Genomic DNA, 25,921 nt, shown 5'->3' with positions numbered 1-25,921 from the left:
GAGGCCGGGGGCGGCCTCAGCTCTCGATTGAGGCTGCCTGGCGGGGGCGGCGGCGGCCCGGCCGTTATTGCCGTGGGTGCAGCGGCCCCGCCACCGCCGCCGTCATGTGGAGAGCGGCGGCCCCGCTGCGGGCCCTGTGCCGCGCCCCGCTGCCGCCGCCCCCCGCACCCCGGCGGCGGGCCGTGAGCGTGGCCGTGACCCCCGCCGCCGGGCTGGCGGACGAGCGGGTGGACACCCGCGTGGAGGGGCTGTCGGCGGGGCAGGCGGTGACGCTGCGGGCCGTGGTGGCGGACGAGCGCGGCTGCCTCTTCCAGTCGTGCGCGCACTACCGGGCGGACGGCCGCGGGCAGCTGCACCTGGGCACCGACGCCTCGCACGGCGGGGACTACACGGGCGTGGAGCCCATGGGGCTCTTCTGGAGCCTCGCCCCCGCCGGCATGGAGAGGCCGTACCAGCGGCTCGTCCCCCGCAGCACCGGCACGCCGATGAGGGTGGAGGTGCTGGTGCACCAGGGCCACAGCGGGCCCGGCGCCATCCACGGGCCGGTGATGGCCAAGGCCGAGGTGCAGCGCTGGTTCACGGCCCCCGGCGTGCGGAGGATCCGGCTGAAGGAGGGAGGCGTCAGGGGCTCCCTGTTCCTGCCGCCGGGTGAGTGAGTGCTGCTCGGGACCCCGCGGCTCTTCTCCTTTGAAAGCCCTTTTTCCTCCCCGAGACACACAGACGTGCCAATCAGCGGAGCGGCAGGGCAGATTTTGGGAAATAGAAGTGTATAGAAGGCCGAGTTAATGGTTTAGTTAGTTCGTTTGTTCCGTGGGACAAATGCAAAACAGATTTCTGGACGAGTTCTACCTGTTCTGCTTGTGGGATGGCTGTGTTTTATGAGCTGTGATATTCCGGTGGCCTGCTGCTGTTGCTGGAAAATGAAACCTTACCCCGACGACAGCGTTTGAACACTTGAGCCATGATTTAAGCTTCTGTATTCTCCTTGGTGTTGTTCTACTAGACCTGCAGCCCATATTGTCCCTAATTTATAATAGATCAGTTCTCCAAATCCTGCAAGTACCACTACAGTTATTAGGGATTTAAATCTTCTCAGTGAATGATTTCCAAACCAATAATCTTTTTTTTTTTTATCCATTTAGATACAGATCCAAAGTCCACTGAAGAAGAAGAAAACAGCATAGATTGAACTTTGAATTTTGGATCAAATGTTTAGTCAGCATTCTGGAATTTCTACCACTGAGACGTGGTTATTTTGATATATCCCATCTTAGAGAGTGAGCTGAGTTTCTGCTGAGCTCAGTGGGAATCCAGAGATCTGCAAGCTGGAACTGCATTTCTCCTTTTACAAAGTCTGGTGTTGTAATGTTGTGAAAAAAGTCTGGGATTATTGCTTAAATGATGCTGGCATCCTTCTTGACGGAGGATCCAGTTACAGCATTACCACCGTATCTTTCTTTGCTGCAGGGATTGTTAAGGCAGGAATCATAAAGGTCAACTGTCCTTAGTAAAAGTGAGATTACAGAAGCGGGCTTACGCTGCAGTTATAATGTGTAAGGGATTTCATATTTCAGGCGCAAAAGTTAAAGGCTTTAGTTGTTTTTGTTTGTTTGTTTGTTTGTTTTTAAAGCATTGGTAAAGTTGTTTAGCATTTCATCCTACATTTTAGTGAACAATGCAGAATCTATACTTGTATGTGTGCAGGCACTCAGGAAGGCAGTCAAGGATCCTTCTGTAAATTGAAGTTGTATTTCTCTCAAGACTCAAGGCTTGACTGTGCTTTTATCAAATGTACTTGCTAGAAAGCTTTCCACATAGGGATGATAAATAGAGTACTTTTTCCTTTTTTTTTTTTTTTTTTCCTAGCCACCTAGGCTGAGTGTTCATAACTATAGGTTACTACTGATCTTGGAATTCTGGGAAATTTGTCTGGACTGATCTTCTCTCACACAGAATATTGAATTTCAATGAAAAATTTTAGAACTGAAAGAAAAAGAACCTAAAAGCACGTTTCAGTGCTTTTCCGACTTTCTAATGCTTTGTTAGGAGGTTTCCATCTAGCATTTCTCTTCCAAAACTTCCTTTTCTCAAGCACCTTGAAATGTCACAGGTCTTGTCTTTGTTGCGTATAGATGGGGACAGAGAGTTAATGCACTTTTGCACAAGCAGGTACCTTTTCTGCCAAGCTATTCTATTTCCATTCTATCTGAATGCATCAGTGGTGACATCTGGTGGCCAGACAAAAAATAATAATAGAATCACTCGGGTCTTTATGGTTCCAGAGCCTTTAACCTAAAATCTGCTAGGACGACAGACAGCAATAACACAACACAACCTTGGCTGCAAAGCATGCTTGCTTAAGGTTGTGGTTCTCAATGTATCTGAAGCTTTGTGGGACTGCTGGTACACGTATATGCATGTTTTATCTGTGCATCGGTTGCACACATGTAACCGCACCCTGTCAGTTTTATTCTGTCTTTTCACACATGCAATAGCAGGTCTGTTGCCAGCTCTTACAGCGTTGATAGAGCTAGGAAGTTCAGCTGATTGCATCCAGCAGTGGGTGTCTCCACTGTTCTTTTCTTAATGTGCCTTCTTTCAGAGTTTGCATAAGTTTGATTGAATTTATTTATAGGCCTCTGTGCTATTGCCTCATTAGCAATGTGCTTGCACTTGCTAATTACAGTATGACTTCTTGGTGGGAAAATAGCTGATTTAGAGTATGATTGTTCTGAGGGTAGGAGGTTAAGACCATTGAGAAATACGTTTAGATTGAAATAAATAAATAAATACATTTAGCTACATACATATTTTAAGAGGAAGCTGGGGATCTGTTCTTAGTTTGAAATAGCTAAAGTGGAATAGAGCACTAATTCTCTAATCTCAGCTGTGCAAATGGAAGAGTAATGAAGTTCTAGGAATAGAACGTGTCTAATGCCTTTTATATTTTATTTTTCACTCCTAACTAGATACTTTTTAGTGTCTTGTTGATAACTTGTCCTCTGTTCCTCTTCTTAATCCAGGCGATGGCCCATTCCCAGGAGTGATTGATATGTATGGTGACGAAGGAGGTTTGATTGAATTTAGATCCAGTCTCCTGGCTACCCGTGGTTTTGCTGCACTTTCTCTGCCATATTTTGACTTTGAAGATCTGCCCAAGGTCATGAAAGAGTTTAACCTCGAGTACTTTGAGGAGGCAGCTAGATTTCTACAGCGTCACCCAAAGGTGAGTGTAATGAGAGATCTCTCCAGACAAGGAACTAGGAAAGACTTGGTAGTCATGCCCGAGGGGTGGCTGTGATTTTCTTGGAGTGTCAGCTTATGCTGGGCAGGTTTAGGCCAAGTAATGGAAAAAAGTGTAGGTCCTGCATAGGCAGCCATGCGTATCTCCGCAGAGTGAATTTCTTCTGGCACAAACAGGCCATTAAATAAATTCACATTGGAAACTAGGTAATTCCTGATCGTTAGGGCAATGAAGTGCTGGGACAGCCTCCAGACGGGAGCAGTGGTGGTACAGATGCTTATAGAGCAATAGTCTGTACTTGAATTTCCTGATACCTGTTTTGGGAAGAAGAAAATACTTGCACCAAAATGTGCAGTAGGTGAGGTCCAGCTGACTGTACTTGTGTCCAGCACAAACACGGCACCAGTGTTATTTGATGAGGTCTGACACTTGTTGCTCTCTCTGAAAAGTAAGACCCTTGAACAGAGGGGGGAGTCTGGATCCAGGCTGTAGCTTTGCAACAGGCCACATCTATAATTATTATATATATATTTTTTAATAGCACAAGTCCAAAGGCTGATAGCTAATTCTATTCTATTGCATGTTTTCTTTATTCCTTTCTTCCTCTCTTCCCCACCCCCCTATCTTATCTGAAGGTGAAGGGGCCAGGAGTTGGAGTAATTGGGACTGGGAAGGGGGCAGAACTAGCGCTCTCCATGATCACCTTCCTGCCAGAGGTAGTGGCTGCTGTCTGTATCTCTGGCTGTAGTTCCAACACAGTTGCTGACCTCCACTATGGTGAGATGACTCTGCCCGGGCTGCGTTTCGATATGAATAAGGTCAGTGTTTCTGACACTGGTGTGTTTGACACCTTTGAAGCTCTGGATGACCCAACGAATCCTGCTAATTCTCCTTGCACGATCCCCATTGAAAAAGCAGAAGGTCACTTTCTCCTAGTGGTAGGGGAAGATGATCGTATGTGGAAGAGCTCCTTATATGCTCAGCTGGCAATTGGGCGGCTGCGCCAGCATGGGAAAGAAAACTTTGCACTTTTGAGTTATCCCGGAGCAGGTCACCGAATCGATCCTCCTTCTACTCCCTTTTGTCCGGTGGCCGTGGATCGTGTTCTGGGGGTGCCCGTTCTGGGGGGTGGAGAGAGCAAAGCACACGCCTATGCCCAGGAGCACTCCTGGGGAAAGATTCAGGAGTTTCTGCACTTGCATCTGGGATGAACACTTAAGCACCTGTAAGTTGTTGCTGCTGAGCTTGAGACACCAAAATGACTGGAGGGACTGGCTGAGAAAAGGTCTGAAATGTGAAATCACCAAATGACAGTTGCATCCAAACAGGAAGGGATTTATTTGGACTAGCTGAAGTTATTTTAAGTAGGTACACGGAGGAGAAGTGACCCAACCGTAAGTAGGCTGCATTGTAGTACAGATTTGATGGCCTGAATTGATCATGGCACCAAGAAACAAGTGTCTGAAGAGAGGGGTAGGTACTGTCTGGCTTGCAGTAGCAGAGGTTCACAGAACAGCCTGTGCCTGTAGAAGTGACAGACCGCTTCCCCCTGGCGCAACGGTGGCAACCTGTGGATGAGAGACCTGGACGTCAACATGATGAATGGTTCTGGCTGAGGGCTGTCAGTTACTTCAGCCTGGAGCTGATTTATAGCCCATCCCCTGGAGGTGTTTTCCACTTGCACAAAGCTGGAGAGCTGTATTTGTAGTGAGTCTCTTGACCTCAGAGTGTGGTCTTCTGGCAGCAGCTGGAAACAGTCTTGGTTTTGTCCAGCTGCAGTTGCCTGTTAAAGGGGGGAAAACAAAGAGTACTTTCCCTGTCATCTAGGGGGAATGGCAGCACTAGTGCTGTCTTGTATTAGGGATGTCAATATCTGTTCCTATAACGCCTTGGATTGGCAGTTGACAGAGCATGAAAATTCTGTTAGGTAGCAGAGTTAAATGCAGTTATGCCATGTGCAAGTCTTACTTCTCTCTTCACCACTTGTTTTGAACTAAGAATAATTGCCATTACGTTAGGGATTGTGAAACTCTTTTGATAATGATGTCAACATATGGTGACAGCTGTTCTTGGGGAGTTGAGAGAAAAGCTGATGAGTAGAAGACTGGAAGGTAGGCTGTAAAAAAAAAAAAAAAAAAAGCTGTCATCTTGTGGTGATGATTAACTTACAACCGTAATATGAAAAAACAACAACTAGGATTTCTGTCCCAGGGCCGCCCAGGGTTGTTTTTTGATGTAATTTTTAGCTAGTGCCTTATTTTTCCCTACCACTCAGGTACAAAGAAACATTTCTTCCCAAAAGACCTGATCTCTTGCAAGGGTCTTGCCAGTGCTGAAGGCCTGGTTAGCAAGGGTTAAACTGATGCAAATCTCCTTCAAGGTCACTTTGTCAGACCAGTTTGAGAGCTGCCCAGGAAGATACAAAACCTTCTCGGCACTGAATTTTGCTTTGCTCTCAGGGATCTTTTCTCTCCAGTTGACTGCCAATTATGCTCAGGTCTCTTTAGCTTTCTGCAGCTCATGTTACTCCTTACCATTTGAGTGAAATCACACTCCCTCTGTACACCATCACTGCCTATTGAATAATTGATCCATCCACTCCTTAGAAGAGACACTCCAGCCATTTCACTCCACGCACAACCTCTTCACACCTTGTCTCACCTCTGCCTGAAGAGACCTTCGCAGAGCCCTGCCTGGTGCTTCAGCCTCCCCTGGTACTGCCCGCCCCAGGAGCCCTGGACCACAGCCTGCTGTGATGCGCACCTTGCTGGTGCTCATCCGTAGCACCCTGCCCTTTTTCCAAGCTGAAGCCATAGAGGAAAGGGTTGCCTGCAGGTGGTTTTTGTTTTGTTTTTGTTCTGTCTGTCCGTGTCGTGTATCCACAGTAGCTGGACCTCTGGGTGTGACTGCCTGGGGTAGAGCAGTGCTGCCCGTAACTCCTGTTACCCTCCTGGTGTTGATACCTGTCTCCTTATCACAGCGCTACCACACCGCATCCACTGCTGTGCAAGATGGCAAGCTGCAGATTCAGGAAGTAAATGCTGACTGGGAAAGAACAAAAAACACGTAGCTTAAAAGTCCCCAAACTTTTAAAAATAATTGTTAGGTATTGTCAGATGTCTGCAGCTTGAAAGTAAACTGCTAAAAAGTTATTAAAAAGCAAACCAGTGTAAGAATTTGACATTGGGTTTTTGTTTCTGTGTAGGTCATTTGCTTGGAAAGCTGGATGTTTTTTATCATCTTATTTTATTTTTTAACATCTTTTAAACAAGGGAGGGAAAATAAAGTTCTGTGAACGGGTCAGGATACCCCTGGATGGAACAATCCAAAAACTGCCCTATGGGAAACCGACCGGCTTCTGCACCGGCACTCTGTGTGTCTGCGGTGCTCCCGGGACGCCGCGGTCGGGCGGCTGCCGCTCCCGGGGCCAGGCCGTGCCGGCGGGGCGAGGCTGGTGTGCGGGCGCGGCTGTGAGCGCGGCTTTACCTCCCCCCCGTTCCCCGAGCGATGAAATAAAGCGTGCAGACCCAGGGCGGCGTGCGGCTCTTCCTTACCGGCAGAGCGCGGGACGCCCACTGCCGCCCGGGCCGGGGCCGGGACTCCTTCTGAGGCAGCCCCGCCGCCGCCTCCCACAATGCCCCGCGGGCCGCCCCCCGCGCCACTTCCGGAATGGGACTTTCTCCCCGGCGGCCTCCCCGCTCTCTATGGTCGCCAGGTGCGGTCGCCTCCGTGCTCTCTCCCGCCCCTCCCCGCCCTTCCCCGCCGGCGCTGCGCATGCGCGGGAGGCGGCCGTGCCCTAGCAACCGGAGCGTGCGGGGTAGCAACGGCCATGGTGGGTGCGGGAGCGGCCGGGGGGGGGGGCACGGGAGGGAGCGGCCGGGGCCGCGCTGAGGGGGCCGGGAGGCAGCGGCGGGGGCAACCTGAGCGTGTGCCGGGCAAGGCAGCGCCCTGCTGGGCTTCGTGTGGCGGGGGGGTGCGGGAAACAGCCCGCCCCGTGCCCGCAGCCGCCTCCTGGGGCAGCCAAACGCTGCTGTGGGGGCTTCTCGGTGCGTGCGTTGCTTTTTCCCCTGAGGCGTTCTCGTTCCGGCAGCCTCTGGCGGCTCCTCGGGGTGAGGATCGCAGCCCTCGGGCGCTGGGCGTTTTGAGCCCGCGAAGCAGCCGGGCTTCAGCGTAACTGCCCGCAGGACGCTGCGCGATGTGCGCCTTGAAAACAGCCTTCCCTCAGGGAAGCCTCCCCACAGGAACCTAAAAAAACCCCTCCCTGATCCGTGTTCTCGTGATAACCCCCCGCTGGTTTTCCCATTTCCACCAAATTGGCTGTTACAGCGGGAGGGACGTGAGGGAAGAAGCCGTTCCTCGGTGCCCATGGGTCACTGCCTTCAGTCTGAGCTGGCTTTAGGCAGGAGTCTGCAACAGGGAGATGCTGGGACTGAGCTCACGCACCCTGGGGCTGTTACAGACGGCTAGCAGGACCGTGACAAAATGTGAGGAAGTTCCCTCAAAAAAAAAAAAAAAAGATTAACTGGAAGCCAGTTGTTTTTGCTGGCACCCTGGCAGCTGTGGCACCCTCAGCTTCATGGGGCTGTCAGAGTGTGGCCTTATGAACAGGAGTCTCTGGGGTTTATCCCCACCAGGCTCTAAGCAGGCTCTGTCCTGACAGAATTTTACCAGGTTAACCGCACTGGACCCGGAGCTAGCTAGCACATGATATGGATGGGACTGAAACAGAGCTCAGAGCCCTTCCTTCGGTTGGGACTCAGGCTGCTGCTGGGTATTCAGTGCCTGCAGCCGTTGTTCTGTTTGCAGCTGCCACAACCCTTGTCTTTTGCCTTTGGGTCCAAAATTTCCAGGGGTTTCAAGTACCCAGCATTAAAGCTTTGTGACCTGAGGTGACTACCTCTGAGATTTGGAGCTGAAGTTAGTTTGTTGGTTTTAACTTTTACGGTCAGTTTTTTGACGGCTGATTACCTGAAAAGCTCTGTGTGTGCTAGCGCTGCAGTGAAGGGCTGCATTGATTTTATAGGCAGGAGGCTGCTGATTTGTGAAAGATCAGTCTCTGGGGCCTTTTTAATTTGAAAACTTCTTGGAATATGTTTAATGCTTAGGATATACGAGTGTCTGTATATATGAGTGTGCATATAACTGTCTGGTTATTGTCATTTTGTGTTGATGGGACTGATGAGACAGAAGAGTTAGAATTAGTGACAACTGAAGGTTGATCAGTGGGTGAATCCTTAAAAAGCCTGGTACAGGAGCTCTCAGATTTTTTTAACTGAATATCATATGTATCCACATCTCATGATGTGACTGGACATAAAGTCTGATGACACCAAACTTGGAGGAGTTGTGGACTCAAGTGAGGGCGTAAAGGCCTTACAGAGGGATCTGGACAGGTTGGAGAGCTGGGCGATCACCAACCGCATGAAGTTCAATAAGAGCAAGTGCCGGGTCCTGCACCTGGGACGGGGAAACCCTGGCTGCACGTACAGACTGGGCGATGAGACGCTGGAGAGCAGCCTAGAAGAGAGGGATCTGGGGGTCGTGGTAGACAGCAAGTTGAATATGAGCCAGCAATGTGCCCTGGCAGCCAGGAGGGCCAATCGTATCCTGGGGTGCATCAAGCACGGCATCGCTAGTAGGTCAAGGGAGGTGATTGTCCCGCTCTACTCTGCGCTGGTGCGGCCTCACCTCGAGTACTGTGTGCAGTTCTGGGCACCACAGTATAAAAAGGACATGAAACTGTTGGAAAGTGTCCAGAGGAGGGCTACGAAGATGGTGAAAGGCCTTGAGGGGAAGACGTACGAGGAACGGCTGAGGTCACTGGGCCTGTTCAGCCTGGAGAAGAGGAGGCTGAGGGGAGACCTCATCGCAGTCTACAACTTCCTCGTAAGGGGTTGTCAAGAGGCAGGAGACCTTTTCTCCATTAACACTAGTGACAGGACCCGCGGGAACGGGGTTAAGCTGAGGCAGGGGAAATTTAGGCTGGACGTCAGGAGGGGGTTCTTCACAGAGAGGGTGGTTGCACACTGGAACAGGCTCCCCAGGGAAGTGGTCACTGCACCGAGCCTGTCTGAATTTAAGAAGAGATTGGACTGTGAACTTAGGCACATGGTCTGAACTTTTGGGTAGACCTGTGCGGTGTCGAGAGTTGGACTTGATGATCCTTAAGGGTCCCTTCCAACTCAGGATATTCTATGATTCTATGATTCTATGAAAACAACTGGAGAAAAAAAAAAAAGTAATAGTTTCAGATTGCTTTTGAGTTCTGGCAAGAGGTACCTTTATTGGTGAGCTTTAACAGGTTTTATCTTTCTGTCTATTCACTGAGTCATTTTCAGAAAAGAAATTGCTAATGCACGTTAATAGCAAGTGTGTTTTTCTCAGAGCATTAGACAACATTTTTCAGTGCAGTAACCCCAGATGTCTTTGAGTTCAATTGAATTTAATTGTCAAAGCTAACAAGCAGTGCCCAAACCCATGGTCCAGGCTGGGCAAGAAGCAAGGTCAGGAAGATGATGTGCTCTTGTGAGTCCAACAGATTCCTTCTGAAAATGCTTCTGAGTTCCCCAGAAAATAAAATGGAGATGCCTGGTGGGTTCCAGCTTCTTAGAATCGGCTAGAGGGCAATAAGGCCCTAAACAGGGAGATGAGCAGGACTGGAAAAGGGAAGGGGCAGGAGGAAGGTTTGCAGTGAACGTGTTGGCTAAAAAATTGCAGTGAATATTCATTTTCATTTGTTTTATTTTTAGGCAAAAGCAACGACTATCAAAGAAGCTCTAGCCAAGTGGGTAAGTACTAGAACAGTATCTAGCTGCTTTGCGGTATTTGGTGGTGTGGATTTTGACTACATTAAAATAAATAAATTTTTCAAACTCACTGTAACAAATAAGTTTGCTTGAAACATCTGCCATACAAAGTTTCACAAAGTAAAAATTCTATTCCTATTACTGAGGAATAATCAGTTGTGTCAGATTTTCTGCGTGTTCTTGGTAAACTCATATGGTTGGTAAAGACAAGTCTGTTTTGCTCCCTTGCCTCATTCTGCTGAATATGCATTGACAGAAGGCCTGAGGCTACAGAGAAATTTATAGTTGGGGATGTCATGTTTTAATTATGCCCTGTTCGTTTTACCTGAGTACAGTTCTTCCCACAGAGTAAACAGGTATGAAATGCTGACGGTACTGAAGTCAGTGAACCTTCTCCTATTGTCTGGTAGCAGACTGTCCCTTATTATATTGGCCGCTGTGCAAAGCTTGTCCCAGAGTTTCTTGTTTTTCTTCTTAAAGTACTCTGTTAATACAGTTATTTGGGGCAGTGACTGACCTTGTCATGGAGCCTTCTAGGAAGCTGTTTGTTGGAAAGAAAGTGGATATAATGTCAAATGATGGCACAGGATGCCTCTGGGGTTCAGTCGGCTGAACCCAGTGAGGATTTTTCCCCAGTGGCAGTGAATTTGAGGTGAGGGCACACATTGTATATACATGCTTGCACTCTCTAATTCTGGACAGCAGCTACAGTGAGAGCAAGAGTTTATAAATGTTTTTGTCTCTAGAAGATCAGGATGTGTAGTTCTGTGAACAGGTATAGCTGGAAGCCACATGATCTTTAGCATGTGTTTAAGGTACCAGTCTGCAACTGAAGATTACCTCCTTTGGGAATTTTGCTGTTATTTCACATTTCATTTTCAGCTATGTTGCTATACCCTGCAAACTTCACCCTTGCTCCCTTGATAAGAACTAGAATGCAGCAACTTGCAGACAGTAGTGTTACTAGATATGTGAGCTGAATTTTAAAAAATGCTATCTTTCCTTTTCCTCCTTCACTCTTTCTGCTCTCCAAAACCTCAACTCCATGTTTTCTGTTAAAGATTTATTTTACATTTGCTCCTTTGTCACATGTTTCTTAGAAATAATGGATCCGTGTCAGTGAGTTTCCATTAATGTTAATTACAAAGTGCTGAACGTGCGTTTCTGTTCATGTTTTCTGGGGGGAGTTAAAGCTTCCCTTTACCACTCCTAATCTGGGTCCATGTGACTTGTAGAATTAGATCTGCTGTTGTGTTGCATTCCAGCTGTATTTCTAACCCTTTGGCATAAGGGTTTACCTATGCCCTACAGTCAGGATGAAATTAGTTAAATGAAAGCAACTTTAACTCAGCAAACAGGTAACTTGTTCGTGTCGAGTGCCTGTTCTACCTGTGGTTTCTCTGTGGCTTACTGTGGTATTTCATCAGACCTTCCTTCTGCTGGTGGGTGGTAAACAGGATGAATTTTCTTTCTGCACGTTCTCACTCCTGGCCATATTCCATGTTAGGAGCTCCCTCTTTGTCATACTTTAAGAAAAAAATGTGTTTCTATTTGTTGGTTTAAGATGGTAGATTAAAAGTTAAGCATAAATGCAAATAGATACAGCGTTATCCTGGTTCTTAGAAAAGAAACTTGAAGTTTCACATTTGTATAGTGACTTAATTTTAATGCATTTGCCATGTTCTAGCAAAACATCTGACATGCTATTTACTAGATTGCTAATTATGAATAGAAATATTATCACACTGGATTTGGACAGAAACTGGAATATCAGTAAATGCATGTAGCAATGTAATGATTTTCTATTAAATTAAGTTGTCAGAAGTATTTTGGGCACATAAGAGAGAAAATAATGTTATCAAAACCTGATCTTGTTCTGTGGTATTCTTAAATGCTTCTGGGAAGCAATTAATTTCACCCAAAAGTAGAGATATAAAAGACAGAGAATCCAGGCCGGACCTCAGCCCTCTCACTTTTCAACAGCTGCATAAAATGGGGAAGAAAACAAGACTCCTTGTTTTGCAAACTCCAAATAGATTTCTCCTTTGTTAACGGACCTCCAGCCCTCCCACTGAATGCTGAGGGAATCAACAAAATGTTCTCTTTGTGCTGGCAGGGAAGCAGCTGTCAAAACTAGTGTTATTACTGAAAAAGAGACTTGGCCCAAGTGTTCAGTCAATAATTACCATCACTTCAGAATTTGAAAAGATTTAATAGATTGTATTTTTAAATAAACACAGCCAAATGATGATGTTATGACTATTTTTCTAAATCTCTGGATTTTATAAAGAATATAAAATAGAAAATTATCAACTTGGGTTGTAAATAGGAAATTTGTCTTTTACTGGACTCTCTGAAGTGTGAAATTTTCTGTTCCTTTTTAATGACTAACTAGAGGTGATTCTTTTTCAATTCCTCATTCTGTGAATGGTAAGGATTTATACTTTTCTTTAAATTACAACTTCTCCGTGATTTCTAACTGGCTTTTGATTCAAAGGTAGAATACAGCCAGTCTAGACTCGGAACTCCCTCTTTGTCTTATGGTGTGTTCTGGTGGCTTTTTTTTGAGGAGTGTAAGATGTTTCTCTTTTCATGTACATGTTTGTTAGGAGGTAGAGCTGCCATGACGAAGTTACCAGTTTGAGGCTGGGTGCAAGCTATCACCTCGGACAGAGGAGCAGGAGTCACAGCTCCGACTTCACAAGGACGAATATCTAGGGGCTATTCAAAATGGTTAAAAACATGGAAAGATTTGAGAAAAATGCTGTTGAGACTCTCCCCCCCAAATGCACTCCCCTGCATTCTGAGTTTGTGCTGTGAGCTAGGCGTGAGTTCTGAGCTTTCTGGTTGAAGTAGGAAGGAGATTTTAGTAAGAGATTTTAAGAATGTGCTTCTGTTTCAGATTGGCTCTAGTTGAGGCTCCTACATGTCAGTCTCTGTGACAGTGCCTTGATGCAGACTTTCAGACCTCCAGTTATTCTCCATTTCTTTTCAGGAGAGGATGCCTGAATGAAATTGCTCAAGTGTAACACATCTTTAAAGAAAAAAGCTTATGTAATGTACACATGCTTTTAGTATCTTAGAATGAAGCTACCCTTCCCCTCTTCATGCTGCGCCAGCTGGACTCTTGATAAAGAGTATTCAGAATGCTCCCTCTTTCCAGTAATTTCTTTTAGTAGTATGTTGGAATTACCTCTGTAGTAATTACTTTTATAGGAATGTTATAGTATAGTCATTCTTAGTAACTGCATGTAACAGCGTGCACATTCTTCACCTTCTCTTGTCTTCAGGAAGAAAAAAATGGCCAGAAGGCTTCAGAGGCAAAAGAGGTGAAACTGTATGGCCAGATTCCTCCTGTAGAGAGGATGGATGAATCTCTTTCCACCCTTGTTAACTGCGAGTAAGTTCAGCTAAAAACAAATTGGAAACTAACCATTGTTGTATCACTTTTATTTTTTTCTGCTGTCCACTATGTAAATACATGTACGTGTTTGCTGTGTTTAAGTGTGGCCTTCTATGCAACACGTTTCTTTTCCCTTCCCTTCCCTTCCCTTCCCTTCCCTTCCCTTCCCTTCCCTTCCCTTCCCTTCCCTTCCCTTCCCTTCCCTTCCCTTCCCTTCCCTTCCCTTCCCTTCCCTTCCCTTCCCTTCCCTTCCCTTCCCTTCCCTTCCCTTCCCTTCCCTTCCCTTCCCTTCCCTTCCCTTCCCTTCCCTTCCCTTCCCTTCCCTTCCCTTCCCTTCCCTTCCCTTCCCTTCCCTTCCCTTCCCTTCCCTTCCCTTCCCTTCCCTTCCCTTCCCTTTTTTTTTTTTCTCAACTAAGCTTCTCTTTCTACCAACAGTCCCTGTTTTTGATTCCAAGATCTCTGTCACTTAATCAGGAAGATGTTATGGTAGATTCTGTACTAATATTTGTCCCTAGAAAATTGCTGTATTGTTTATCAGTATATAATTACAGGTCCCTGCTTGGAATCTGTCAGCTAACTGACACATTTATGATGCATTCCAAAATTTATGCACGCCTGTTGCAGTTTAACATCAAAAGCTATTTTATATATATATATATTTTATATATATATATATAATTATTATTTCTTTGGTGTTATAAGCCAAAGTCTGTAATATCCCCTTGCTCAGGCTTTTTCTGTGTTGATTGGCAACAAATTAGAGTTTCTTCCTGAAATTCTGTTCGTATCGAGTCCTACAGCATTAATCTCATAACTGTACAACGCGTTGCCTTGGTTAACGTGCCCATGTGGCACAGTATAGCGGCACGCAGAGTTATCTAAGTAGCTCTGGGTACCAAATCAGTAAGGCCATTGTGTAACTGAGGAAAATGTAGTACTGCCTATGTAGGAGATGGGAGAGAGAGAAAAAAGGGGACTTCTGGAAGGGATTTCGAGCCATTTCAGAAATGGATGTCCATGCATTTGTTAAGGCTAGGCATAAAAAGATAACCCCCTATGTGATGTTAGTAGCACATAGTACTCTCCTAGAAGTTAAATAAATTTACAGAAATCATGAGGGTTTGTGGATATTTTGAGTCTCTTCACACATACAGTTTGTTCACTATCTAATGAGAGAAGAATAGACAGTTATTTCTGATGCAATGGTGTTTGGATGTGGAACTCTCCTGATACAGTGATTCCCTTTATACTGTGAGTTGATTGTTTTTGCTTTTAAAGGAAATTGTCGTTGTCTACAAACTGCATTGAAAGAATTGCCAACCTGAACAGCCTAAGTAAGTGACACACCAGTGACTCGTTGTATTTGTTTTCTAATGGCTTGGATAGGACATCTACCACGATTTGTCATATGTGTCCAGCTTTATACCTATTTTATTCTTTTTAACTCCTTCCTCTTACAAAATTACAACTGACTTTAAAATTACCAGTCTTCCTGGAGAATGCATGTTTAGTAGTACTGCTGTATTCAAGCATGTACCTCTGTGCAGTCTTGCCAGTTGCCTTGCTGTGCAAGCTTAGCAAAACAAATCCATTCAGAAACACCTTTGTAACCTCCAGTGCCCTGAGTTATGATATTCAACACCTAATTGATTCTAGAATGATTTAACAGCCAATTTCCACACTTACGAGGGAGAGAGTCTGCAGTTCAACAGCTTTGTAATTGTGGTATTGTCTGCTGCTGAGGCTGGAGTGTTGTAGAGCTGGATGCACAAATGTCATTCCATTTTGCAGAGGGTTTGGATGTACTAATTTGGATGTACTTGTTTTGGCTTTGTTCTTGCTTGAAAGGTGTGTGCCAGCTGACTAGAAGGTGGAACTGAACACCTCTGGGTAGCTGGCTATGAAACCCTGAAGCTCACCTCACTGGGTTTCTATTCTACTTTTGGACAGAAATTTGAAAGGTCTGTCCTGAAGACTCAGACTCTGTGGCATGATTGGCAAAGAGCTGAAGGTTTTGGGCTAGAGATTCCAGGCTTTTCTGTCCCTATCAAACTGCCAGGCAGACAGATAAGGAATCCAGAATACTGTCCTCCACAACTACACACTGACAGGGATGTCAAGGAGCCTGAGGAACTTAACTGTCTTCATAAATTTCTCAGACTTTCCCAATCAGGGAAAAAATATTTCAGTAGAGTCTTCCCAAATAACTATACTGTAATATTTCGATGTGGATAACTCTGTCATGAGCAAAAAATAAATAGGCAGTTATATAAAAGGTGAATCCAATTAAGTCTGAAGTGGTTTAAAACATAACAAGTCTTTCAAAGCATCTTAAACATTTATATTAATAAAATATAGAATCAAAACAAACGTTCTGTGCCAAATATAGAACTATGTGGTCTGTCTCTTAAAGGTATGTGAGGACCTCACAATTTCTGTTGGCTTCTGTGAAAGAGAGAGAAATCAGTGCTTATAGCCATGACAGCAAACAAGTAATTATTACAAATTTGCTTTTATTCATTGCAGAGGGGAAGCTGAGAAATCTGTTCAAGTTCTGATCACTCTTTTCAAACAGAAAAGATGAATATTAGTGTATATACCTGATATACTGATTATGCTGAGTAGATTATTCTGTGTGAAGGATGACAGCCCTGTGTCCATACATGTGAGGAAGATGTTTTAGATAGCAACAAGTGCTGGTTATGTGTTTTAGTGTGTGTAAATATTCCATGAGGGAGATCTTACTTCTTCTAAAATATATAATATCTCAGAACAAGTTTAATAAAGAGCAGTAACAGCAGTTAGAAACAGTTTTAAAGCATAGCTTTTCAAGTAATCTGTCATTTTTGTATTTGTAAGTATCCTCTCATCTCTTAGAAATTTCCAGAGCTAGTGCAAACTTGTGATTTCTAAATGCGAGTTACAAAGAGAGTGAGGATAGCTGGCTAGACCCAAAGGCTCTCCCATGTGGATGGGGATCCTTAGGGATATTCTGGAGAATATCAGCTGTGGTTGACTTTAGACTTACAGATTATGAGTTTCCATATTTTGAGCCTGGTTGTGTATTAACCTTTTTAAGAATTCTGATTGTACCTCAAATTTGTAATGATAACTAGTCTTCCTGTTTTAGAATATTTGCCAGGTGTGGTTTTGCCAGGTGTGGTTTCATCCCTACATTCTTTGAGATAGAACATATAATTATCTCTTCTAGATCAGCCTTGAGTCTTCATGCATAGCAGTCCCCAGCCACTGCATGTGCTACGAGTGCAGCCTGTTGCTACTTGACTGGAACATTCATTGTTCTTGCCATTAATTATTGCACAGTGTATTTTCAATCATTATACATACAAGAAGAAAACAAGATCATTAAGTATTTCATCCTTCAGCTGCTGAGAAGTCTTGAAATATTAGTGAGAAGTATTGATCCACGCTTAACCCAGCTATATACTGCAACACAGTTTGCTTATTTACACCATCAAGAAAGCTTGTGTTAAAACTGAAAATGAGTTTTACAGAAGGACTGCTATTCTGTCATGGTTTGAGTTTAAAAATCCAGCAAGAACAGCTCACTTCAAAAGCTGCTTTGTCTGGGCGCTAGACTAAGTTGAGGTGTTTCTCACCAGACTTCTGTAAGGAAGCTTTATATTCTGTCTCTATTTTAAAAATCAAATCTGCTGCCTTAAAATGAAATTGGAACAAATTTTTACTTGGAGAAGAAGGGATTTTCACTATGTGAAATCAAACCTAGCAAGCTAGCAGTTAAGAGTTCAGATGCAAGATGATTTTTTTTTCCCCCTAGTATTTATCTGGACTGAAATTCAACTAAATAACCAGCTTTGTATTCATGAGCATGTTTCTGAGCTGTTCACTGCATCAATTCCTGTTCATTGTCAGGGGGTTTTGTTTCTCTTACGTCATTCTTTCTTAGGACAGCCTATTCAGAATGTGGAGTTTTTTTGTTTGGTTAGTTTTTAGAAGTAGAATATGGAGTTTTACCTAACTTACAGCACCTTCTTACACTTTATAAAAAGTCATTTACTAACAAGAAATATTCTTTTATCTGTTTCAGAAAATTTGAGGATTCTGTCTTTGGGAAGAAATAACATAAAGAACTTGAATGGATTGGTACGTGCTTCTTAATATTCTTTACTAACAAAACGGAATGCTGTCTAGGATGTGGATTAATTTCCCTATGTTTATAAAAGTCTGGCTTTACTTTAAAGTAATTCCTACAGGCCTCTGTAAGGGTTTTTCTTCCAGAAAATCCATACTTAGGCTATGGTTCTTTACTAAAAATATTGGCAGTCCTGTGAACACATGCTTCATGAGAGTCTGTCCCATTTATGTTACCTGGCACACTGAGCAATAGGGCTTTGGGAGAGAAGGTGGTGGAAGAAGTAAGTGTACCAGGCAGAGGAAGAATTGTTGGGGAAAAAAAATGGGATCAGTTTTGTTACATTTGTATGAAGGCAGAACTTCTGTTCAATCAACTTTTTTTTTTTTTAAATGAATGTAAAAGTTCTTTTCTTCCTTGAGAGATACTGTATGTTGCCCCCACAGAATATTCCTCCTACAGAATATTCCTCTTCAAAGCTATTGCCGCCCTTTGAGATACCATATCTCTTAATTGTAAAATGCAGATGTAAAATGTAAAATGTATAGTGGTTGGTTTACAAAAACTCTTTTTTTGAGGGTTATGAGCAACTTCTGTTCTTCAGGTACAAATGTACATGCGTTTGAAATGAATCATTCTCTCATACTGCATAAAACCCCCTGAGTTGTTGAATTGTAGGTACTTTATGTATATTTGCAGTGCACAAACAGCCAAATTTGTCTCCTCTGTCCCTATGCCTTAAGAACAGCTGCTTCTGCCAACTATTCCTTGTCTTGTTTTAATATTGTGATTTCAGTCCTCCAAAATATGTTTCATATCCTTTGCTCTTAATTCCCACTGATATTTGTAATGCTTAATTAGGGACCTGCTTAAAAGGAAATAAGGACCACTACACTTTAGTAGTTTCGTACGTGAGGTGGCCTGTAGGGGTGAAGAAGAGTAAATCTGAAGAATAAGCAAGACTTACTTCAGTTACCTGAGTCGTCCTGTCATTTTCCAGGAGGCAGTTGGAGACACGTTAGAGGAGTTGTGGATCTCGTATAACTTCATTGAGAAACTGCGGGGTATTCGTGTAATGAAGAAGCTGAAGGTTCTTTATATGTCAAATAATTTGGTGAAAGACTGGGGTAAGCCATTCCTGTCTATTTAGCTTCCTATGTAGTATAGTGAATGCATGAGCAAGTGAAAAATAGTTCTGTGTGTTCTGGGGCTTAAATTTACTGATAAGCCTGCAGAGGTGCACTGAATCCCTAAACAGTCACTCATTCAAGAGATTAAAAGTAGTTAGAAAGTTGAATTTAACTTCTAAGCCCAATGGAGTTTGTTCTTTGAATCATTTTGCTTGGACTTATTTGAAATGTGTACCTGTTCTTTAACCTGCTACCAGTTCAAGCCCCAACAATCCCTGTCCTCTTGTATCTCATGCTATTTATGTTTGCATGGAGTTTGAAAAGAAGGTTTGGTGCAGTTGTACTTTCCATGTTCCACAATCTGGTTGGTGTTTTCACATTTGTGGTTGCAGCAGAGTTTGCGAGACTGGCAGAGCTGCCATTACTAGAGGATCTGGTGTTTGTAGGCAATCCACTACAAGAGAAATACGCCTCTGACCAGAAGAACAATTGGATTGAAGAAGCAACCAAACGGGTGCCCAAGCTGAAAAAGCTGGATGGTGAGTTTGGGGTGTGAGGCAATTGATTTAAGTGAAGAGATTAATACAAAGAAGTCCATGAGGAAATGAATCACAACCTCAGAAACTCATCTGTGTGACCATGTAATGTTCCTCCCTCCTCTCCGTGGGGTAATTTAGAAGTAGGCTAACCTGTGGCAGCTGAGTTTTGCAGCGCTAGCTGCAGGATCTTCTGAAAATGTCTGATGTGTTTTTGGACTGTTAAATCCAAGAAGTCTTGCAGTCAGCCCGCAGTTGGGCTTTACTCTTAAAGTTATCCAGTGAAATAGTTTTAGCACATAACTAATAGGAAACTGAAATATTTATACATGCTTAATAGTGGTTTGAAGTTCTCTTGTGGAGTTCACATGTTGACTTGTGAAATTATATACTTAAGTATTTGTCATTAAGTAAGTTAAAAAAGCTTTTGGTCAGGCAGGATGAATTACAGTTTTCCCAGCAAATTTCTTTTTTCTTTTTTTTTTCTTTTTTTTTCTTTTTTTTTCTTTTTTTTTCTTTTTTTTTCTTTTTTTTTTGTTTTCCCCAACAAAAGATGGTGATTTGGGAGAATGAGGGTGGACAGGGATATATATATATTTTTAATTTCTTGTACAAAGGCAACTTTTCAAAGCTTCATGCAAGTTTCCCAAATGCCGGAGTATTTCCCTCTCTTTGTTTTGGTAAGCCTGAATTTATGGCCTCTCCTCTGCTGCTCTCCTTTTTAAGTCACTGACATGAAAATACATTAAAGAACATCCTGAATCGTGAGTGGAAGTGAGATAGTTTAAAAATCTATTTTACATATCCTATTTTCTGCTAATGGAGTTGTTAACTGTTCTCTGTTAACCTTTGTTTGCTAAAGCAGTGAAGAGGAGAGCAGGACTGGTAACAGTAATAACAGAGTAGCAGCAGAAAAGGTGAAAGAGGACAGCATCAGTGTAGGGAGCAGCAGATGGGCCATGAATTTTTTAGGAAGTGGAAGCCTGGTGAGAGAAACGTACTGCTGTGAAGGATGGCCTGCAATAGTCCATTTACTACTGTAGTAAAAAACACTTTGAGAGTAGAAAAAATGTAATAGGGCAAGTATCTAAAAAGGCAAAGGGTAACCTTGTTCACATGAGGCTACACCGTTCATTTCTTAAGCATCCCTGCATCCTGGAACAATGGACAGCTCTGAATTAGGCAGGTGCTTTTCCTACGCAGTTTAGAAAGAGAGAAAGATACTTAAGAATGGAAGCCACAGAAAACAAAGATGTTGAGTAAAAGAAAGGTCAGAAATGCTAGAACTGGATGTAAGTTTCTTGCTGTTACACTGTCCCAAGGTCCTGCTATTTTTATACACTGTATGTGAGGATTAATATATAGGCACTTCAGAATTGGTGAAATGGTTGAGTATCTTCTGGACAAAAATAAGCACTGAAGGTATTTTCCAGGGCATAAACTGTACCTTTCCCTGCATAATCTAGTCATAAATCTTTGCAGATTTTTTTTTCTCTCTTTTTTTTTTTTTTTTTTTTTTCTCTTAGGTATCCTAGTTATTAAACAAGAAGAAGATGAAGAAGGAGGAGGAGAAAACTGATGAGACTTTTGTTCTGGGTATTTAATTATTTAAGTATCTCCAGATTGCTCAGCACATAGAACTTTGATAGAAACGTTTGTTTTGAAGAAAATCTTTGGGCAATTTTTAGAAGACCAGCTTGTCTCCACTGTCTCTCACCCAAAGAATTATTTACCAAAATACAGGCACACCAATTTTGTCAAGCTTATGACATCTTCTGCAGAGACCAGTGGAGCTGAGTTTATCTGCTGTTTGGTTAGTAAGTAATCTTTACCTAAAATAATACCTAGCTATTCCTAATCCCTGATTAGTGGTGCTTGTTGTCCACTCTCGGGTTGTAATACAACAATTTTAGCTTGTTAGGTGCAGCTGGCCAATGTTCATTTGAAACACTGAGGCTAAACAATGTTGTGTTTTATAGATACATTACAGACTTTGTTAGGTTTAATTTTCTCATGGGAATCCCTTAATATTTTAAGTATGTGAATTTGCCTTTTCATCCCCTTAACTATTATGCCAAATAGGCCCAGTAGTTGTGGATGTACGCACAAAAAAGGTATTGGGCTCATGATCTCTTGTTACTGGCCTTAAGTTTTGAACTGGGCTTCTTGGGAACTCTGAGCTTCATAGCTTAGAAGGCCATGTACAATGTGTATGTTTATTTATTTTAAAGAGGCAATGGGAATTCTTTGCATGGTTGCAGTGAGACTAAATTGCTAGCTTTTCATTTCTCATTAAGAAATTATTTTGATTGGAAAAATGTAATTATTAGTCTACAGCTGGTTCCTAGTTAGTTTTGTTTTGGCACACTGATGGACATAATCCTTCTCAGCTCTGGAATTTTCCTGTAATTTTGTAGGTTAGTACTAACTCAAACAGTGAACAAAGACCTGGGCTTGGGATTTAAAATTGTGATTTTGAGATACTCATTAGGTTTTTTTTAAAGCACAGATGTAAGCAGTGAGTGGATTGTGTATGTAGTTACTGAAGAAGGTGAGTGGAGATGAGGTGAGATGAGATGGGAAGTGGGTGTTGGAAAATAAGTTTTGAAGGCACACTAAATGTGCTGTATTGCAGGTTAACCAGTTTTAATAAAGCCCCCTTATATGACAGGTAACTATTTTTTAGTGAAAAGTGTTAAAACAATGAAGACATTCCTGATTGCACTACTGGATGCCAAATGTTTTTTCTCCCTGTTTTTTTTCTCCCTTTTTTCCTCTGTTTTCTTTAGAGACTAGATCAAGTGATCTAAACAGATATTTTGGCAGCTTTTATTTTATTTTATTTCATTTTATTTTATTATATATTTATATTTTTTAAGGTTTTCTTCTAATTCTTGGCATCATCTTTGTTTAAATTAGAATGGCAAGAAGCATGCGTCCCAGTTTTAGAACAGGCATATAAGGGAAGGAGGCAGAATGCCACTTTTATTATTTTGTTTGTGAAGGTATGGCAGGGGTTGATAATCCTGGAAGTCATGGTCAGAGAGAAAATGGTGGAATAGGCCTAGGTGACAGTGATACTGAGCTCAAGCTCCAGGTATAATTTTAGTAGAAGATAGAAATTGATTAGCAGTAGAATTAAGTAAAAAGTATGAAATAGAAGATAACAAGGAAATCATCATTTAGTTTCAATATATTCTCTCTCATTGGTCTTTGAGTGTTAGAAGAATTCATAAGCATTCCAAGTTAAGTTTGCAATTGCAGATAAGATTTGAGTTTGATTTAGAGCCCTTTCTTAATAAAAGGCTAGAAGAGCAATGGCAAATGCTGTTGGCATTTCTCACCCAGCATAAACCATTTCCAGACAGCAGCTCTGGCAAGCAGAAGCTGGTTCTTAGTTAACTTGATCACTGGATTTATTTTACAGGTTTTGTACCCACATGTAATGATAGAGAGTCAACAACCATTTCACATTGTCCTCTTTCAGCACTAATCCATGAAGTTCGCTAGCAGCCACTTTTGGAAAAGTGGATGTGCTCTGAAAACACCTATCTTATAGCACACGCAGTCTCTACTGACCGCAACATTTGTGTTAGGGTGATAGGGGATTGGCACGTGCTCCTGACTACTGTAATTAAAATGTGTTTACCTTGAGTCAGAGCTGGAGTGGAACAAAACCTGACTTCTGGCTAATACTAACAAAAGGAGAAGTCACATTCATATATGTGTGTGGAGATAGTTCCAGGATAGAATCACAGAGTTTGGCCAAGAAGCAATGCATTCAAACCTCTGTAACTGTTTTCTCCTAGTACAGTTTCTAATTATGGTATGTATGGCTTAATTAGCTCCTGAAATGAAACAAGAGGATAGGGAGATAGAGAGAACGTGCTCCAATGCCATGTAATCCTAGTGGTTGATTTTTTTTAGTATCTAAACATGGTCTAAGTGTGTACATTTATGAAGGCAGTATTAGATAGAGCAAAGACTCAGGCTATTTGGGGACAGTCTGAGAACAGAAGAGAAAGGTAAGTGTCCTATGTGGTGACAACTGGAACAAAGCACAGCTCCGTTGTCAAGACTTGAGGGGTGAAAGAACGATTCCTGGCTCTTGTAGGTGACAAGGAAGGGTTGGAGGTAATCAGGCTGGCTCCTGTAAGTGACAAACAGAGGCTATGCATGTGGTTATCAGTCCAACAGTAACTGGTGCAGTTGTTAGGTGGTGGAGCTGTGGGTATCATGTAGCCCACTGTCATCAGCTCTTTTAATGGATTAACAGCACAAATGCTCTAGCTCTTATTTTGGGCTATGTTATAAATACCACACACACACACAAATCATTATTGAAGGAACAAGGCATCCAGAATCAGCACCATTGTAACAGCAGTAAGGTACGTTTACAAACTTTCCTATACCATTCACCCTTCATGCTGCAGTATCTTAGCATAGAAATTAAAGCCCTTTTGAAGTTTCAGCTTAATGCTGCTTTATCTGATGAATTGTGGTTACTGTCAAGAACAAAGCTAAACCCCATTAACTTTTTCTCCTCCAAAATAAGAAAAAAGTTTTAATAAATTTTTAAAATTTGCACTTTAAAATTATGCACTGGATGTGGTGGAAGATGTATGCAGACGACAGAATTAAAGCAGCAGATTTGCATACTAATGGTGCTGCTGCACCGTGTCATTTATAAGCTAACATGATCAGACTGCATGCCCCTGAGGCGTGGCTGAGTAGGATGTTGAAGGACTTGTCTTTCTGTATTATTCTTTGCGCTTCCATATCTCACCACATCCATTAAAGTCCTAAGCACATTATTAGTCATGGATGAAAAGAGCACCCATGTAAAACTTGCAAGCCATGTGGAATTCTGCTTTTCCCACTGAAATTATGGAGGATTAGCATCCACTTTATTCCTTAGAAAAATATCTAAAATTAAATTAGAGATAGGAAATAAGTATTTTACCTACTTGTTAGCACACTGATCTCTCTTCAAAGAGCCGATGTATGTGGTGATTATGTTGCGAATGGCTGGAAAGAGACCTGAGAACCAGCAAATGACTCAGGTTACACTAGAAAGTAGACTCATCTAGAAAAATCTTCAAGCAAGAGAGCACTTTTAACATCTACTTTTGATTACCTTTTGTATACAGTAATTTTGTAGCATGACCAAACTGTTATAATTGCCGTGTTTAAATTATTTAGGCCTATGTTTATAAATGATCTTCTGTGAAACTTGTTTAAAAATAATATAATGTTATTTTATACAAAAAACTTTGGCTGTTGTGTAATGGAATAGTTCAACTTCTGAAGAGCTTTCAGAAATTAAATGTTGTTCTCATTAAAAACTTTCCTAGCTGCTCAGGGAGCAATTTAGTTTGTAAGTGCTGTCCCTTATTGCCTCTATATTTTAGAATAGAAAATAACTTAGACTTCAAAAGCATTGATATATTGTGATTGTTGTCATCTGATACATAAATATTTTTCGATCTTTTAAGAAAGATATTGGTTGTCAGATTTGTTCTTAGGTCCTAAGAAAAAATGTTTACTTTTCTATAGGGAAAAAAGGCCATGTAATGTTAAATAAAGGGTAAGTCTTACTTCAACACAAAATTGTTAATTCACTTTGAATTTAAGCTGTGAATAGTAAGTATTATACAATCAACTGCATTCAGCCAGGACAACTGCTCTGTACTAAACTTCTGTAACAAAAACTAGCTTTCAGTAAGCAGCATCACTGAAATACAGTGTCAAAACTCAGCTATAAAAGAAAAAGCTTTCTACCCTGCAGTCCACAGCAGTCTCAATTACAAGAATATCATCCTGCAACAACAGCTGTAATTCTATTTAAAAAACAAAAACAAACAACAACACCTCTATGGAATTACTGCAAAATTCATCACAATGCCACTATCTCAAAATGCATTTAAACTTGCTAATCTGTGAAGCACTTCGTAAGGTATTTCTATGCAGTTGAAGTGACTTCTGTAAGCTTGCACTTGGATCCACCAGTTAAAAAAAGAAAAGAAAAACAAACCACCCAAGACGTGTGGCTTTTTGCATTATCCATACTTAGTTTACATGGCTTCACAGTTCTAGTACTAAGTAGTCAGCCTGAGACACTTCTGCCAGTTGGCTTTGCCGGTGAGGCCAACACATTGTCTGTGCCAACTACGCAACATGCTACTTACTGCCCCAACTGCTATTGCTGATTAACATCCACATCTGCAGGAGTAAATTAAAGCAAGGGCTCTTACCCTGAGCTGAAAAAAAATATATATATCTTCAGCTAAATCTTTCTTCTTTCAGCTTTGTCAGTCTTGGAACATAAATTCATCAGCATAAATGAGCAACTGAAACAAAAGTAATTATTTTCAGGTGAGCCACCTTTGGTCCTACCTGAAAGCTTGTAGGAAACCAGTCAGACATCGATACACATTTCTGCAGTATGCTTAATGTAGCAAAACATTTGCAGCTTTTAAAGACTTCATGCCCGCAGGTGCCAGATACAGTCGGCTAGTTATGTATGAACAGCCAACTACCAGAAGAGAAGAAACCTTTGCTTTGAAGATGGAAGTATATTAATATTTAATACCCACAGCAAGACATCCAGCTGCCAGAAGAAATTGGATTAGTGCTGTATTACAAAATTCAAAAAGAAAAAAAAACATCCAGAGTAACAGACAAGTGC

At 42.4% G+C, this 25,921-nt stretch overlaps 1 protein-coding gene across 2 annotated transcripts; it reads left to right on the top strand.

Annotated features, from left to right (window-relative positions):
- The first annotated feature begins 4 nt into the window (after nt 1-4).
- On the top strand, nt 5-25,419 carry DNAL1 (dynein axonemal light chain 1). 2 transcript variants are annotated; one of them, XM_082760927.1, is made up of 10 exons: nt 5-648; nt 3,024-3,226; nt 3,880-4,332; nt 9,994-10,032; nt 13,341-13,450; nt 14,732-14,787; nt 17,523-17,578; nt 18,568-18,694; nt 19,090-19,236; nt 20,760-25,402. In XM_082760927.1, the coding sequence occupies exons 1-10, from the start codon at nt 105-107 to the stop codon at nt 20,810-20,812; spliced, it is 1,788 nt and encodes a 595-aa protein (XP_082617053.1). In that variant the 5' UTR covers nt 5-104; the 3' UTR covers nt 20,813-25,402. The 2 variants fall into 2 exon arrangements, with proteins under 2 accessions (XP_082617053.1, XP_082617052.1); XM_082760926.1 differs by lacking the exons at nt 5-648; nt 3,024-3,226; nt 3,880-4,332 and adding an exon at nt 6,936-7,076 and having other exon boundaries at nt 20,760-25,419.
- Nucleotides 25,420-25,921: the final 502 nt, after the last annotated feature.

The sequence above is a fragment of the Aythya marila genome (genome assembly GCF_965140915.1).
Source record: "Aythya marila genome assembly, chromosome: 5".
Taxonomy (NCBI): Eukaryota; Metazoa; Chordata; class Aves; order Anseriformes; family Anatidae; genus Aythya; species Aythya marila.
This window is presented reverse-complemented; position numbering and strand designations above follow the sequence as displayed.